Source organism: Antechinus flavipes, chromosome 3, assembly GCF_016432865.1.
Source record: "Antechinus flavipes isolate AdamAnt ecotype Samford, QLD, Australia chromosome 3, AdamAnt_v2, whole genome shotgun sequence".
Lineage (NCBI taxonomy): Eukaryota > Metazoa > Chordata > Mammalia > Dasyuromorphia > Dasyuridae > Antechinus > Antechinus flavipes.
The window spans coordinates 613789740-613805916 of record NC_067400.1 but is presented as its reverse complement, the minus strand read 5'-3'; the positions used below and the strand labels follow the sequence as shown (position 1 = coordinate 613805916).

Sequence of the window (16177 nt, the reverse complement as noted above, 5' to 3'; positions counted from 1 at the left end):
CCTCCCCCCACAGTAGGAAAGGCTCCAGGAGTGCCGGCCCCCTCCCCAGAGCCAGGCCCCAACAGCAGACAGCAGAGTACAAGACAAGGAACTTATATTAGCCACTTTCCCCTCCCACCCCCCTCCCCAATAAATACATAGCGTCAGTCCCTGTCCGGGCCTCTGCGCCCCATGGGGGCAGCACCCACAGGCCAGGGCTGTACATTCAGTGGGAGACATCGGCCTCGGGGTCAGAGAAGGTGGGCACGGCCCCGCAGAGGGGCACCGTGCTGTCCTGGCTCTGCCCTTCTGTGTCCATGTCAAGCAGGCTAGGCTGGGGCCCCGGGGTGCCTGGTGTCCCGGGTGCAGGAGGGGAAGAGCCGCTCAGTGTTCTGTTGAAGGAGACCAATTTCCAAGGGTCAAGCCGGGGCCGGCTGGCAGCTGGTCTTGGCCGAGGGGCAAAGGTCAGAGTGGTGGGCCGGCCCGGAGGTTCGGGGGGAGGCCTTCGTCGAGGGGGAAACAACGTCTGGGGGTCAGGCAGGCGGGGGAATTCCAGGGGGTCCCTGGGGACTGAAAAGGAGAGGAAATTGCTCAGGGAGGGGCCGTCCCAGGCAGACTTCCAGGCTCTGTGCCCCCCCATCCTGCCCGGGGGCCAGGTCACTTCCCACTCTGGCCAGGGCTGGACGCTTGAGGCCTGGAGTCGGGAAAACTGAGCAAAAAGCTCGAGGTGGGTTCTAGGTCCGGCTCTGCCCCTACTCCCTCTGGGATCTTAGGTCCGTCCCCTCCCCTCCGCGAGCCCTGCTTGCGCCCGACAGGCTGAGTTTGATCCGGGATCTTGGCCTGGGCGAAGGGGATGGGGACCAAGACGGGCCGTGGCACGGGCGCTCTGGGAGCTGGGGGGAGGGGCTCCCTCAGGCCTGGGGACCTGGTACTGGGCCCAGACAATCCCATCTTGTTATTCCCAAGGCGAGCTCAGACAATGGACAGTGGAGGAATAAGAAGGGAGGTTCTGTGTCGGGGCGAAGGGCAGAGGAGCAGACCAGAGTCTGAGGGCCCCTGGCTGAGCCGCTCAGAGCCGGGCCCCGATCCCAGCTCGGTTTGGAGCTGGGTCTCCTGCGCGGCCCCTCCAGCCCCTCTGGCCCTTGCCCTCCATCCAGGCCCTGGTTCTGTCCCTCACCCTGGCCCTGACCCTCGCCCTCGGCTCCTGGCCCTGGCCCTCACCCTCAGGTCCTGGTCGCTGGTGGCACTGCACCAGCTGCCTCAGAGCCCCGTCCGACGGGGTCCGGCGGTGCCCTCGGCTCACAGCTCGGGCGGCTGTGACGTGGGTGGGAGTGAGCGACTGGCGAGGGTCCTTCTTGAAGCTCTCCACCTCCAGGTCCACCAGGGGGTTGGTGGCAGGTGTGCTTGGTGGGGAGCTCCCGAGGGCCGAGGCTGGGGTCCCCTCGTCGCTGTCTGACCGGATCAGGGATCGCGTGGAATTGCAGTCGGAGAGAGAGGACAGGGAGAGGATGGTGGCCGAGGGCACCATGCCGGGGGCCGGGGCCGGGGCGGCCTCCTCCGCCGCCCCTCGGCCGTGGCAACGGGCCCTGCGCCCGGGCGGGCTGGGTCCCCGGGGGAAGCGAGGCGTCCGGGGGAAGAGCCCGTCCCTCCACCATCGGGGCTCGTCGTCTCCGTCGGCCGCTTGGGCCTCGGCCACGTCGGTGCCCAAGGCCACGGCCCCCAGGATGGTGGCGCATCTCAGCAGGGCCAGCTCGCTGCGCTTTCGGGGGGCCCCGCCCCGAGCCGGGGGTCCCGTGGCAGGGTGAGGCGGCTCCCAGGGGCTTGGAGGAGCCTCAGCGGGCAGAGGCAAGGTGAGGTAGGACGGGGGGGTGTAGGGGGAAGGGGGCACGCTGGTCCCGTCGGCTTCGGCAAACTCTTCTGTTTGGGGGAGCGGGAATGAGAGCAAAGTCGGAGGCCCCCCTCGTGCTCCCCCTCGCACCCCCAGCCCTTCTCCCTGCCGGCCTCCGCTCCCTCCCCCCTGGCCTCCGCCCCGCCCTCACCCATCTCCGTGAGGCTGGAGAAGCCCGGGGCCATGGGCATGTGTTTGGGAGACTTGCCCAGGTTCGGGGCACTGGATGACCACTGCTTGCTGCCCTCCCCGAGCGCCTTCAGCCTGCAGGGGCAGAGAGAGGGGCGCTGAGCAAGCATGCCCCCCTCACTCCCAGCCGGGCAGCTGAGCTCTCTGGCTCTGCCCCAGCTGGCCCCTTGGACAGGTCCCTGCCCCGCAGCTTCTGAGAGTGGGAAAGGTCATCCCTAAAGGGGCAGGGAATAGGGGACGGAAGAAGTGCGGAAAACACCGGATCCGGATCCTGCTCCTGCCGCTCCGGGCGCGTGACTCGGCCGCTCTGGAGAAGTCTCGGTGCCCCCCCCTCCCCGAGCCCCCCTCCCCCTCACCTCTCTTCCCCACCGAGGCGCTCTTTCTGCAGGGTGGAGCTGGGCCCCCACGTCCGGCCCTTCTTCTTGCCGGTGACGAGTTCTTCTTTCTTCAGAGCCGCGCTCCGGCCGCTGGCGCTCTCCACGGGCGTCACTGGGCGGGTGAAGCCCCCCAAGTCCCAAGAGGAAAGTCAGCCGACGACCCTGCCCGCCCCTGCCTCTTTGCCAACCCCCCCCCACCGCCCACCGGGGAGGGGGCACTCACAGCGGATGGCGCGGAGCCGGGGTATGATGCTGGGGCTGGCGGGGGGGCTCACGCCCTCAGGCGCCAGCCCTTTCCGCTTGTCCAGTGTCGTGGGAGAGGCTTGGACGGTGATCTTGTGCTCGAAGCCTGGGCCGGGGGAGGGGGGCGGCTTTAGGGCCATGATCCCGCCCCCAACTCCTAGTCCCACCCAGGCCCCGGACAAAGGGACAAACAGGACTGACCCACTGCCGCGGGGACCCTCCCTGCCACTGAGCCGCGTCCCCGACAGGGCGACGAGCAAATGCCCCAAGTACCCGCGGCCCCCACATCGCCGCTGAGCCACAGACGGGCCTCCCGTGGCAGAACCTCAGGGAGTGACTCGGAGCCCGGGGCCTTCTCTGCACTGCGGGCCTGGCGGTGCCCCCCCCCCCCCCATTTCTACCCAAGGTTCCCGGCTCTGGCCTCTGGGAAGGAGAAACAAGGCCGGTCCCTCTTTCAGATCCCTGAAGGCACCTCCCGGGTTGCCCCCCTTGCTTTTCCAGGCTAAACTGGGACTGTCCACGGAGACAGGGCCTCCAAGCCCCCCCAGCCCACCCAGGGTCAGCCCTTGGGGGAGGGATCACGGTGACCCAGGAGGATCTCTGCAAGGGGGAGTCTGGGAGGCGGGGCGGCCACGGGACAAGCGCCAGGCAGCTCCTGGGAGACAAGAGGCTAGGAAGGGGACCCCGGGGCTCCCAGCGAGTCCCTGCCTCTGAGGCCCCCCACTGCCTATCTGAAATGAGGGGCTGGACAGAAGAGCCCCCCCTTTCCCAGCCCTCCCAGCCCATGGGCTGCTTTGAGAGGATTCAAATGCGCACAGAGCCCAAGGGCCCCCGAATCAGAATGATCTGGGAAAGACCTGACAAAACACAGGGAAACACGAGAACCCCAGGAGTGCGGACTGCAGGGCGCGGCTTAGCAAGCGTGCGTCTGATGCCCCAGGTTAAAGGCCCCTCCCAGCCCTGACACCCCCTGTTCTAGGCCCCCCTCCCCAGCTCTGACCGGCTCTCGGGCCCGGCCTTTCCGGGGCAGCAGCTACCTGAGGGCAGGCTGATGTTGTTGCTGTCCCTCAGTTTGAGGCGGCTGCGCCTGAAGTGGCCCCGGCGCTTCTTGACCCGAGGCCGCTCCTGGCTCAGCTGGTCCATGAGCAGGTGCAGCTCGCGGCCCACGATGTCCATCTCACGCTCGGCCAGCTCCTGCTCCCGCCGCCGGAGCTGTTCCTCCTGCCACTTCTGCTCCTGGGCGGCTCTCAGCAGCTCTTCCTCCCGGCTCCGGAGCTCCTGGGACACGGAGAAGATGGGGTGGCCGTCCCCTCTCCAGCATCCCCTCCCCCCGTGTCTCCTCCCCGGCATCCCCTCCCTCGGTGTCCCCTCCCCAGCATCCCCTCCCCCCATGTCTCCTCCCTGGCATCCCCTCCCCCAGCGTCCCCTCTCCAGTGTCCTCCCATCCCTCCACCTGCACATACACAGCTACTCCGACACTCCCACTTCAACCACATACATCACTCATACACAAATTGCACACTTCTACATTCCCCTTTCCACCATCACACACACATGACAGAATGGCCATTACCCCCATATATGTGACACACATGGCAGCATTATACAGTCTCACCATCACACACGTCACACACCCCTACACTCATTACACACTCCTACACACACATTACACACTTACACACTTATCACGCACTCCTACACACACACTATACTCTCTTATACATATTACACATTCTTGCACACTCATTACACACTCTTACACTTGTTATATGCTCTTGCACACTCATTACATACTTCTACAAACACATTACACTCTTACACACATTACACACTTCTACTCATACACTCCTATATACATTACACACAGACACACTCATCACGCACTCCTACACACACTATACTTTCTTATATACATTACACATTCTTGCACACTCATTACACACTCTCACACACATTACACATCCTGCACACGCTCTTACACTTGTTACACACTCTTGCACACTCATTACATACTTCTACAAATACATTACACTCTTACACCCATTACACACTCTTGCATACTCATTACACACTCCTACACACATATTACCAGTCTTACACACATTGCACACTCTACACTCATATACTCCTATATATATTACACACAGACACACACATTACACACTCCTACACATACACAGACACATTACACACTCCTACACACACATTACACACTCATCACCCATACCTACAATACATTACACACTCATACACACATTACACACTCTTGCACATTCATTACACACTCCTACAATACATTACGCTCTCATACACACATTACACACTCCTGCACACAGTTACACTTGTTACACACCCTTGCACACTCATTACATACTTCTACAAACACATTATACTCTTACATACATTGCACACTCTTGCACACTCATTACACACACACTGCTACACAGAGACACATTACGCACTCATCACACACTCCTACACACACACTATACTCATACACATTACACATTCTTGCACACTCATTACACACTTACACACTTCTACACACAGACACATTACACACACATCACACACTCCCACACACACCTTCTCCTTGGTCCGAAGATCATCGAACATGTGTTGAATCTCTTGTTTCCAGTCCTCCTGGAGGGAGTGGAAGGATTCCAGAGGCATCTGGAACAGGGCCGACCGCTCGATGGCCTCCAGGCGGCTCAGGATGCTGCTGAAATCTGGCCGCTGGTGGGGCTCGGGGTCCCAGCACTCTGCGGGAGCAGATGGCCGTGAGTGGGGCTCTGCTTCCTCCCGGCCGCGGGGAGCGTAGCCAGGTGCTGGTGGGAGGGGTGGGGAGAAGGGCGGATTTCCACCAGGCTTAAAGAACTCGCAGTACAATGAGTGGAAGAGTCATGAGTGTGAATTTGAATCCAGGCTCCACCAACGATATGACCTCAGGTAAGTCAGTTTCTCCAAGCCTGTTCCCTCCTCTGTTAAATGAAGGCTGGACCGGGTCAGTCTCCCGCGACCCTGCCAACTGCAGGTCTGGGATCCTATGAGTTTCCTGGCTCCCCCAAGGAGGAAGGGGCCGGGGCAGTGGGCTCCCCATTACCCACTAGTTAGAGCAGGCTACTTGCTGGGCAGAATGGTCTCTGAGGTTCCCTCCAGGGCTGAGATTCTAAGAGCTCCGTGGGAGGGGTCTGAGGCACTCCTCGGATTGATCCCGGGCAGTATCCCCCCACCCAGGAATCCTGCCCCCGATTGGGGCCCAGGAGAGAGAAGGCCCCAAAGTGGGCAGCTAGGTGGTCCTGGAGTCAGGAGTGGCTGTGCAACTCAATTAATTTCTCTCTGCCTCAGTTTCCACATCTGCCAAATGGGGATAAAAAAAGCACCGACTTCCCAGGGCTTTTGTGAGGATCAAATGAGATCATTGTAAAATGTTTGGCAAACCTTAGAGCGTTATACACATGCTAGCTCGAAAAGCACAGGCTCATTTTAAAATCCCTGTATACTGATTTGCCAGTAAATCAAGAAATCGGAGAGCCAGCCAGGGGATGAGAACGGGCGCCCATCCCTCCGCCCAGAAAGACCTCCTTCCTAAGCAATCCCAGGGGTCCTCGCAGAGCTCAGCTCCAGGCCAAGGTGCCAAGCATCTGGAGGGCACCGCCAAGGGTTCGGAGGGTCTCCGCTGTTGCCGAAGCAATCGGAACCTGCCCGGGAGGGCTGGGGGGAGGGGTTGGTCCCGCGCTTCCAATGATGGCTTTTGAAAAACTGTTACCATTAATACAAAATTATAAATTTGCTAATGTGTAATATAATCCTTACTAGCTTAAGAGCTGATACTTAAGTATCTGACTTCACAAGTCCAGAAGAAGCGGGGAGAGGGGGAGGTCTAGTAAGACAGTGGTTTGCCTGGAAAAAGATCTGAGGGCTTTAGTGAACCACAAGCTCGATATGCGTTATAGTGCTTGGAAAACCTCCCTGGCCATCACGGCCTTCCTAAGGAGGACTGAGCTGCCTTGGAGGGTAGTGAGTTTGCCGGCACTGGAGGGCTTCAAGCAGAGTCGGGAGGCTACAGAGGGGATGGAGGGGTTAAACTCAGACTACGAGCTCCAGGGTCAGACTGAATAAGGGAGGAGGGAGTCAGCAGGGGGAGCACCAGGGCTTAAAATCCCACGGACTCCCAGGTCCCACTCACCCTCCAGCAGGTGCACGAAGGGCTCTGGGCAGGTCGAGGGGATGGGCAACATCAGCTTGTTCATGGCCACCCCGTAAGCCACGGCCAGCGCGTCGATCTCCCGGTACGGCACTTCCCCCGTCAGCAGCTCCCAGAGCAGCACTCCAAAGCTACGGAGAGGGGGCAGTGCAGGGACCGAGGCCAGGCCTCTGTGCCCACCCCACGCCCTCCTCCTGCCCAGCCGGACCTCTGCCGCCCTGCCCACCTGCCCGCCTCCGATCCTGCCTTGGGGGAGGAGGAATCGGCCTGGCTGCTTGGCCCGGCGCCTGGACCAGGGAATGCAGGGAGCCAGGTTCTAGCTGCACAGAAGGGGCACCCTGCCCACTCTCAGACCAGGGCTGACCGTGGACAAGGACACTACAAGATTCTCAGGTCCTTGTCTACTCTGCTATTCGAGGTTCTAAGGGTCCTCCTAGCCCCGACATCCCCTGTTCTAAGGTTCTATAGAACATCTATAGAACAAGTTCTGACATCTCCTGTTCTAAACCCTCTCCCAGCCCCAACATTCCCTGTTCTAAGGCCCCTCCCATCCCTGACATCCCCTGTTCTAAGCCCCTTCCAGCCCTGACCTCCCCTGTTCTTAGGCCCCTCTGCTTTTGACCATCTTTTGACTAATCAGTACCCTAGCATCCCATCAAGGGCCCACCTCTCCCCAGCTGCCTTGCCCTCCCCGGTGCCCTGAGCTGGCCCAGCTCCCCGGCCTCCGTCTGCCCTTACCCGAGGCCCCCCAAGTCTCAGCTCCCCAGCCCCCCCCGTACCTCCAGACATCACTGCTCTTGGAGAAGAGGGACAGCCGGATGACCTCGGGGGCCATCCAAGCGTACGTCCCGGCCGCGCTCATCTTGGTGGTCTTGTGCCACTCCCGGGCCAGGCCGAAGTCCGTGATCTTGAGGACGGTGTCTGACAGGTCCCCGTTCTCGAATGCATCCAAGATGAGGACTATGGGGGAGGGAGCAAGAGGAGAGAAGCAGCTGCAGCGGAAGGGGCCTTGTTCTCCCAGCGAAGCGGGCCAGTCATGGGTGGGCTCCCCCCACCCCCGGCCCCCCCAGACCCCTCAGCTCAGCCTTCAGGGCCTGGCTCAGACAGCATCACCTTCCAGCCCCCAGCCAGCAGCCCACCTCTCTCTGCCTTTACCCGGACAGGCCACGGATGATGCTGGGAGGGCTGGGAGGGGGCCAGGGCCAGGAGGCTGCTTCCCGGGGGCTCTGATGCTCCCTGGGCCCTTCTGATCTCAGGACCCCTCGATGGCAGGGCTGGACAGGCCCGTGGGCCTTGCCTTGGTCAACACATTCATTTTCCAGGCCGGGAGGGACTCGAAGGCCACAGGGTGGGTGAGCTGAAGCTTACCCAGCACTCACTACTGTGAGAGCCTCCCTGCTCTGGTTCTAGCCTCCCAACAGCCCCAGGAAGCGCCTGCTACGGGGGATCGCCCCCATTTTACAGGCGGGAGACTGAGGCCCAGGGCGCACACTGAGTGAGCCAGCCTGCTCCTGAGCGAGGGTCACTCATCCCCAGCCGGCGGGCACCCGGTAAGGACCTGCTCAGTGCCCGGCCTGCGCCAGCCATTAGGCCCGAAGCCTTCCCACCCGCCCCACCCCCAAGGGGGAGCCCTGAAGGAGCAAGGGTGTTGGAGGAAGTGGGGGAAGGGAGTGGCTGTGCAAAGGTGGAGGCAGGAGCCGAGTGGGGGTGGGGGCATGTGTCACCAGAGATAAGACTCAGGGCTGGGGGCTAAGCCCAATGACGCCCTGATGATGATGATGATGTGGGACAGATGACGTCATAAGTCCCTCCCATGATCCCCTGCCCGGAGGGCAGGCTGTTTCACTTTTGCTTTTCTACTTTCCCTGGCACTTTTTTATTTTTTTAACCCCCTCTGTGACTAACCCTCAAATTCAGAAAAGGGTCCCTCCACAGGCTCGGAATGAAAGCCCAGCGGGGCGCTTCTTGGCGGAGGGATTCTGCCTGGGGGTGGGGGTGGGGGGAAGTTCTGCCCCGGAGGGGGGGGCCCTCCTGACTCCCAGAGCGCCCTGTCCGGGTCACCTGGCGCACAGCGGGCACTCCGCGCATGCAGACCGTGGGGTCTCGTCAGCCCCCGAGCCGAGGGAGATGGATGGCCCCTCTCCCTGCTCTGGTCTGCAAGTGTCAGAGAAGTGAATCTGGGGGGAGCGAGTGGGAAGCCAAGACGAGGGGTTCTGGGCGTCCCCGCCTGGCAGCCGCCTGCCCGAGCCCTGGCCCCTTCCCAGGGTACTTCTGGGGAATTAGATAAAGGACAACCCTCCCATGTTTCATAGCAACCTCCTCCAAAACCAGGCTCCTCCAGGCCCAAGAGGAGCCCCGACCCTGCTGAATCCAAGCTGTCCTGGGGGGGGGCAGGAAGCTAGATTTGGGGACAGAACACTGGGTTCATGGGTTACTTCAGCCACTTCTCAGCCCTGTGACACTTGGCCTCCGTGCCTCAGTTTCCTTATGTGTAAAAGTAGGTCTCCAAGGCCCCTGCTGGCTTTTAATGATGCTGCCACGTCAGCAGCTTGCCCGCCAGACATCCTCAGCCCGTTAAGAGGTTGGCAGGCTGGGGGGACGCTGCCCCCGACTCAGGCGCCCACACAGGAGCAGCAGCCTTAGAAGGGCCCTTGGGGCACTGAAGACAGCCCAGCTGGAACCAGAGGATGTGGGTGCAAATTCTGCTTTCACTACTGAACTTCCTCTGGGCTGAGAAGACTTAGGCCAAGGCGGCCCAGAGACCCCTCCCTGCCCTAAATCCATGGCTCTAGGGAGTCCACCCCAAGCTTAAGTTCTGGGACCCGGCTTCAAATTCAGATGAAGTGACTCTGACTTTGGGCAGATCTTTCTCTTTATTCTCTCCAGTTTCTTCCCATGGAAGAAAACTGGTTTCTGTTCTAGTGCCACATCCTAGGGACCTGGTTCTCCCCCCCACCCCCACTCCCCACTGAGGCCCTGAAGGGTGGGAAGAAGACGTCCTGGATCCCTCTCTCCCCCTAGTCCCCAACAGCCCCGGGCTCCTCCTAGCTTCCAGGCCAGGGGCAAACGCTGGATCTGGGGCCAAGGACCAGAGTTCTAATCTCAGATTTGCAGTTAATGACCACTAAGTGTGACCTTAGGCCAGTGACTTCAACTCTCTGGGCCTGGGCTTGACCTGTTGATCCCCGAGGTCCCTTCTAGCTCACCATCGGGAATTCTCTCTCCCCTTGGGAATGTCCTCCTTCCCCAGCCCAGGACCTTCCTCCGCTTCTCAGGTCCGTGGCCAGCCTCACTCCTCCCGGAGGGGCCCGGCTTGGAGGAGCCCCAGGCCTTGGGGGCGAACACCACACAGAAGCAGAAGCCCCCGCCGCTATGCCCTACCTGTGCACACGCCCCCCCCCCCCCCCAGCTTCCTTCCCTGCAAGGTGCCTTAGGCTCCCTTTGGGGCTCAGACCCGCAGGCTGGGGGCGGGGCTACTCACTGTTGATGGACTTGAGGTCCCTGTGGATGATGGGTACGGGCGCCCCGCTGTGCAGATACTCCATGCCCCGGGCCACCTGGACGGCCCAGTTGACCAGCACGTGGGGGGGCACCCTGCGGCCGGCCAGGGCCCGGCTCAGCGGCCCTCCTCGGGCGTACTCCATGACCAGGCAGAGATGGGGGGGCCGCAGGCAGGCGCCCCGCAGGGCGATGATGTTGGGATGGCGCAGAGCGCCGAAGAGCCGGGCCTCCCTGGCCACCTGCTCCGCGGTGACGGCCGGGTCCCTCTCGGGGTCCAGCCTGGCAGCCTTGACGGCCACCTCCTCCCCCTGCCACCTGGCCCGGTAGACTTTGCCGAAGCCCCCGACGCCGATGATTTCTTCGAGCTGGAGTTCTCCAAAGGGGATCTCCCGGGGCAGGGGGAGGCCCGTGGGGGCGGGGGCCGGCACCCCGGGAGCCACCACGTAGTTGCTGGGGAAGACGCCCACGCGCCCGCCCGGAAGCTGCCCGGTCCACCAGCCCTCATCGCCGGACACAGCCCAGTCCTGGGACAGCACCCGCACCTGGTCTCCCCTCCGGAGCGTCAGCTCCTCCTCTCCCGCAGCCTCGTAGTCGAACACGGCGGTCCACAGGGGCCCGGCGGCCGCAGGGGCGTCGGGGCCCAGGCCCCACTCCTCGGGCCCCCGCAGGGCTGGGCCCTCCCCACCGTCCTCCTCTTCCTCCATGGGACACGGGGGCGGCTGGGCTCAGGCGGGCCCCCAGCGGGCTGAACCCCACGTGCTAAGGTGGGGGGCAGCCCCGACTGCTCCCGGGGAGCTCCGGAGGCCCATGGCTGGGGGCGGGGGGCAGCAGGAGGAGACGGGCCCAGATGTCATCAGCATCCCCACCCCCACCCCCCTTCGCGCACCCCTCGGTGTCCCGGTCTTTCCAAGGGCTGGCCGAAGCGGGTGAGGGAGCAGGGCAAGGTGAAAGCGGTCACCTCTTCCAGGGAGCCCTCGGGGCCTTCAAGCAGCGGGGAGGGGGAGGTCCGCCGGTAGGTGGTGGGGGATGGGGAATCGATCCGCCCCTCTCCTCCTCCCCCCCCTCCCGCCAGCCTGTTCCTCCCCCTGCCCGGCCGCCCTTAGCCGGCCGCGGCGGCCCCCCGCGCCCCCCGGCCTCCCGGCATCCTGACGTCCCCCGGCCGGCCCCGGCCCCGGCCCCGGCCTCCTTCCCGGGCCGGCCACCTGCGCTCGCTGGAGGACCTGCCGGCTCGCAGAGAGGTTCTCTTAGCCCGAGGGCGGCGGCTCCATCGCCCGCACCTGCCCCGGCTCCGCCCCGCCCAGCCCGTCAGCCTACCCGGGGGTTGTCAGCAGTGCCCGCCCGGGTGGCCCGAGCTGCCGCTGCCGCCGCTGCCACCACTGCCACCGCGCTGGCGGATGGGACTTGTAGTCTGCGCGGCTCCGGCGTGACGGCCACCCCTCCCCCTTCCCTCCCCCGCGAAGATCCCAGCCCCCCGGAGCCGACTTTAGCCTTCCGAGGGTGGGTAAACTGAGGACCCTGGGAGAGGAGGGGGCTTCGGAGATCTTAGCCCCGGGCACCCCGAAAGGTGCCGCCTCTTTCAAGAGTGGGTGGGGAAACTGAGGCCGAGGGAAAGGCGAGGGGAGGGGAGGGGGGGAGTCGGGGGAGGAGGAGCAGTGACCTTCCTTCTTGGGAAGCGGCTGATGGGGAAACTGTGGTGGCGGGTTGGGGGAGGGGGGGAAGGAATCGTTGGATCTAAGATTAGCGCTGGAAGGGCCTTTGGAGGCCGCGGAGTTCAGCCCTCTCGTTTTCCAGATAAATAAGCAAAGGCTCGGAGATGTTAAACGACTGGCCCGAGAACAGGCAACGAGCGTCTCTGGTGGGATCTGTATCTAAACCTTCCTGACTCCAAGTCTAGGAATCCCTAGGAGCGGGCTGACTCTCAGGGCACGAATAGGGCTCAACACTAGGGAGTCATTGGGCCCTTTGTCAGGAAAGGAAACTGAGGCGCAGGGAGAGAAGGTGGGGAGGAAGGAGGCGGTCCGACGTTTTCCCGGCAGAGCTGATGCCCCGCCCCCCGCCCCTCAGAGCATCCCGCGGTATCCAGGTGGCTCGGGAAAGGAAGACTGGGGATGTCTCACTGCCCCAGTGAGCCTGGGGGGGGGTCCCCCCTGTCTTCCTCGTCCCGGACCCAGGCGCCCCATCCTCTGGGCCGGAGCTGCAGACCAGAAGCTCAGTGACTGGTTCGCTCCCTTCTCCCCTGAGACAGAGTCATAATGGGGAGCTGCCTGGGGGCAGAACGGGAAGAGACTGGGGGAGAGATGCAGTCTCAGCTGAACCACTACCCCTCTTTCCCCTGCTCCCCCTCCTCCCCTTCTTCTACCTCCCCCCCCCCCCCCCGCTCCTTCCATTCCTCCCTCTCCTTCCCTCCAATTGCCTTCTGGGAAATGTAGTCCTCTCTGTGGGGGCAGGCGCCTGACTTGCCGCAGGGGTCGGTTAGATCCGGTATTAGCGGGGGAGCCTCGAGGCTTGGAAGAGTGAGGTCAGGGCTAACGATCTAGCTCAAAGGCTGTAAAGCTAGAAGAGCGTTTAGTGATCGCCCCTTCCTTTTTTTTTTTTTTTAAACTTGGTCAACTTTTTTTTTTATTTTAATGGTATTTTATTTTTCTCATTGTACATAAAAGGTAGTTTCCAACAATCATTTTTGTAAGATTTGGAGTTCTTTTTTTTTTCTTCCTCCCTTACCTTCTTTCTTCCCAAGACAGCAAATAATCTGATATAGGTTGTAAATGTGCAATCATTTTTAACTTCTTTCCATATGAGTCATGTTGGGGAAGAAAAATCAGAACAAAAGGAAAAAAAAAAATCAAGGTCACGCCTTCTTTTTACAGATGGGAAAACCAAGGCCCAATCAATCAAAAAGCATGGATTGAACACCTACTATGTGCCAGAGACGGATCTAACCATGAGGTAAAATGCAGCCCCCCCCTCATCCCATTCCAGTGGGGGAGACAATATGCAAACAACAAGATGCAGCTCAAGGTATTGACAAGATAGAGAGGAGGTATATGGGAAGGAGAGATATTTCGCGGAATTGGGGGACATCTTGCAGAAAGGGGGCTTTGAGTTGAGACCTAAAGGAAGCCGGGATGGCAAGTGGCTGAGGTGAGGAGAGTGTTCTAGGCCTTCTGAGTGTTAAGGGCATTCTAGACTTGGGGGGAGCCAGTCCAGGGTCTGTCTCCTCCCCCTTCCCCAATCTATGAAACGCCTTTTCTTCCTAGCCCAGACTCGTTGGGTCTGGCCAGTGTGTAGAAGGGATGGAGACAGGGAAGTGGGAACCGTGGTGCATTGTGGAAGGCCTTGAATGCCTGGGGAGAATTCAACAGGGGAGAATAGGGTGGGTCTTTGAGAAGGAGGTGAGATCTGCGGATGAGGAGAACCAACCTGGCAGCACAGAAAGGATACGTGGGTGGGAGGAGGGGAAAACTTGTTAAGAGGAAGAATTATTGGTTGCTGCCTGCCTCAGAACTGGGAACAGAAGGAAGGAAGGAAGGGAAAGAGGGAGCAAAGATGGGAGGAAAGAAGGAAGGGAACAAGCATTTATTAAAAGCCTACTGTGTGCAACTAGGTGGCTCGGTAGGGTTCAAATCTGGCCTCAGACCCTTACTAGCTGTGTGGCCCTGAACAAGTCACATAACCCAATTTGCCTCAATTTCCTCATCTGTAAAATGAGCCGGAGAAGGAAATGGCAAACCACGCTAGTATCTTTGCCAAAAAAATCCCAAATGGCATCACTAAGACTTGGACACGACTGAATAACAAACTATGGACACTATGTTTCAGGCACTATGTTAAGCTCTTTACAAATGTTATCTCATGTGATCCTCACAATTGTGGGAGGGTGCGTGCTATTATTTTCCCCATTTTATAGCTGACGAAACTGAGACTGACAAAGATTTTGCCTTACCCAGGGTCACAATCAAACTAGTCTTCCTGGTCCCTGGCCCCGCTCTCTATCCACAGCATCTCCAGCTGTTTTTCGGATGCCTCAAACTGAATGCCCCATAGACATCTTAAATTCAATACGTCCAAAAAAAAGCCTATGGCTTTTCCCACTAACTCATACCCATAGTTCCTCAGGCTCACAAGTGCCAGTGAGGAGTCCAGAATGGCCCCCAGATCCAATCATGTACCATGGCCCGTTGCATCTCTTAAACTGGCCTCCTCCTCCCCGCTGACACAGCTGCCCACTGATCAAGATCCTCATCCCCTTACCCCTGGGTCTCTACAACAGCTGCCGGGAGCTCTGTGGGACTCACGCCTCCCCTCATTCCAATTCAGCCTAAAGGGATTTTCCCAAAGGGCATGTCACCACCATTAGTAAACCCCCAGTGGCTCCCTACGGTCTCCAAGATCAAACACAAAAATGCTGTTCTGAGTCTTCTCACACCTCACTCCCCTTTATGGGACCCCAGCTTGCTGGCTATTCCCTCTCTAGGCTTTGGGCATTTTCTCTGGCATTCTCCTCCTCCCTGACCTCCCTGGTTCCCTTTAAGTCCCAATTTCCTACAGGAAGCCTTCCCCACCCCTTCCTCATTCACCTGCCTCCCCTCTACTGTTTCCTCTTTATATATTTACTTATCTTCCCCATTAACTTGGGGATTATATTTTGGCTTTCTTCATATTCCCAGTGTATAGTTTAGTATCTGGTACACAGTAGGTATTTAATAAATGTTTCTTGACTAAACTAGATACTTCTAAGAAGGATTTCTGTGGCATTGAGACTGACTTCCATTTGCCCACCTTCTTCCCCAGTGTACTCTAGGTACAGATCACCCAGGAAGCCATGGATAAAATATGTCTTGACATCCTCAAGTCTTCTTTAAATTCTCTTGCCTCTCCTGGGAGTAGCTGTCATGGAGGTAACACTGAAGGTTTTGGAAGCTCCTGGCGAGGACCCTCGATTCCACCTCTAGTGCAGACCTGCCCTTTCTCAACAATTCAGATTGTTAGAATAGAATTGATTAGTCCGAGAAATGAGATGATTATTTGGTAAGGGAGTGGGACATGAAGCCAGGTCTTTCTGATTGAGGTCAGTGTAATGTTGAAAAGAGACATGATTTCTGGGTAATTGTTTTATTAATGCTATTAGCGTATTCCCAATAAAATGGGTCAGTGACACTCTCAAATGTTGAATACAAATCATGGTGGGCTCACAGTTTTGTTTTGTTTTTTAATAGCTTTTTATTTACAAGATATATGCATGGGTAATTTTTCAGCATTGACAGTTGCAAAACTTTTTGTTCCAATTTTTCCCCTCCTTCCCCCCACCCCCTCCCCCAGATGGCAGGTTGACCAATACATGTTAAATATGTTAAAGTACAATGTTAAATACATATGTTAAATACAATATATGTGTACATGTCCAAACAGTTATTTTGCTGTACAAAAAGAATCGGACTTTGAAATAGTGTACAATTAGCCTGTGAAGGAAATAAAAATGCAGGCGGGCAAAAATAGAGGGATTGGGAATTCTATGTAGGGGTTCATAGTCATCTCCCAGAGTTCTTTCGCTGGGTGTAGCTGGTTCTCTTCATTATTGAACAAATGGAACTGATTTGGTTCATCTCATTGTTGAAGAGGGCCCCGTCCATCAGAATTAATCATCATATAGTATTATTGTTGAAATATATAACAATCTCTTGGTCCTGCTCGTTTCAGTCAGCATCAGTTCATGTAAGTCTCTCCAGGCCTTTCTGAAATCATCCTGCTGGTCATTTCTTACAGAACGATAATATTTCATAATATTCATAAACC

General features: G+C 58.9%; 1 protein-coding gene and 1 long non-coding RNA gene across 4 annotated transcripts; one reads left to right on the top strand and one right to left on the bottom strand.

Moving 5' to 3' along the window:
- Window positions 1–77: 77 nt before the first annotated feature.
- On the bottom strand, window positions 78–11453 carry MAP3K10 (mitogen-activated protein kinase kinase kinase 10). Its single transcript, XM_051989192.1, has 10 exons — window positions 10365–11453; window positions 7663–7843; window positions 6866–7014; window positions 5263–5438; window positions 3714–3954; window positions 2657–2782; window positions 2413–2545; window positions 2019–2131; window positions 1201–1896; window positions 78–549 (listed from the first exon to the last, which is right to left on the bottom strand). Exons 1-10 carry the CDS (start codon window positions 11086–11088, stop codon window positions 206–208), a joined length of 2883 nt encoding a protein of 960 aa, XP_051845152.1. The 5' UTR covers window positions 11089–11453; the 3' UTR covers window positions 78–205.
- A 68-nt stretch (window positions 11454–11521) lies between these two features.
- Window positions 11522–15770, top strand: LOC127556182 (uncharacterized). 3 transcript variants are annotated; one of them, XR_007952367.1, is made up of 3 exons: window positions 11522–11881; window positions 13252–13330; window positions 15176–15770. It is a non-coding gene; the product is annotated as an uncharacterized LOC127556182 (long non-coding RNA). The 3 variants fall into 3 exon arrangements; XR_007952368.1 differs by having other exon boundaries at window positions 13252–13525; XR_007952369.1 differs by lacking the exon at window positions 11522–11881 and adding an exon at window positions 12624–12902.
- The last annotated feature ends 407 nt before the right edge of the window (window positions 15771–16177 follow it).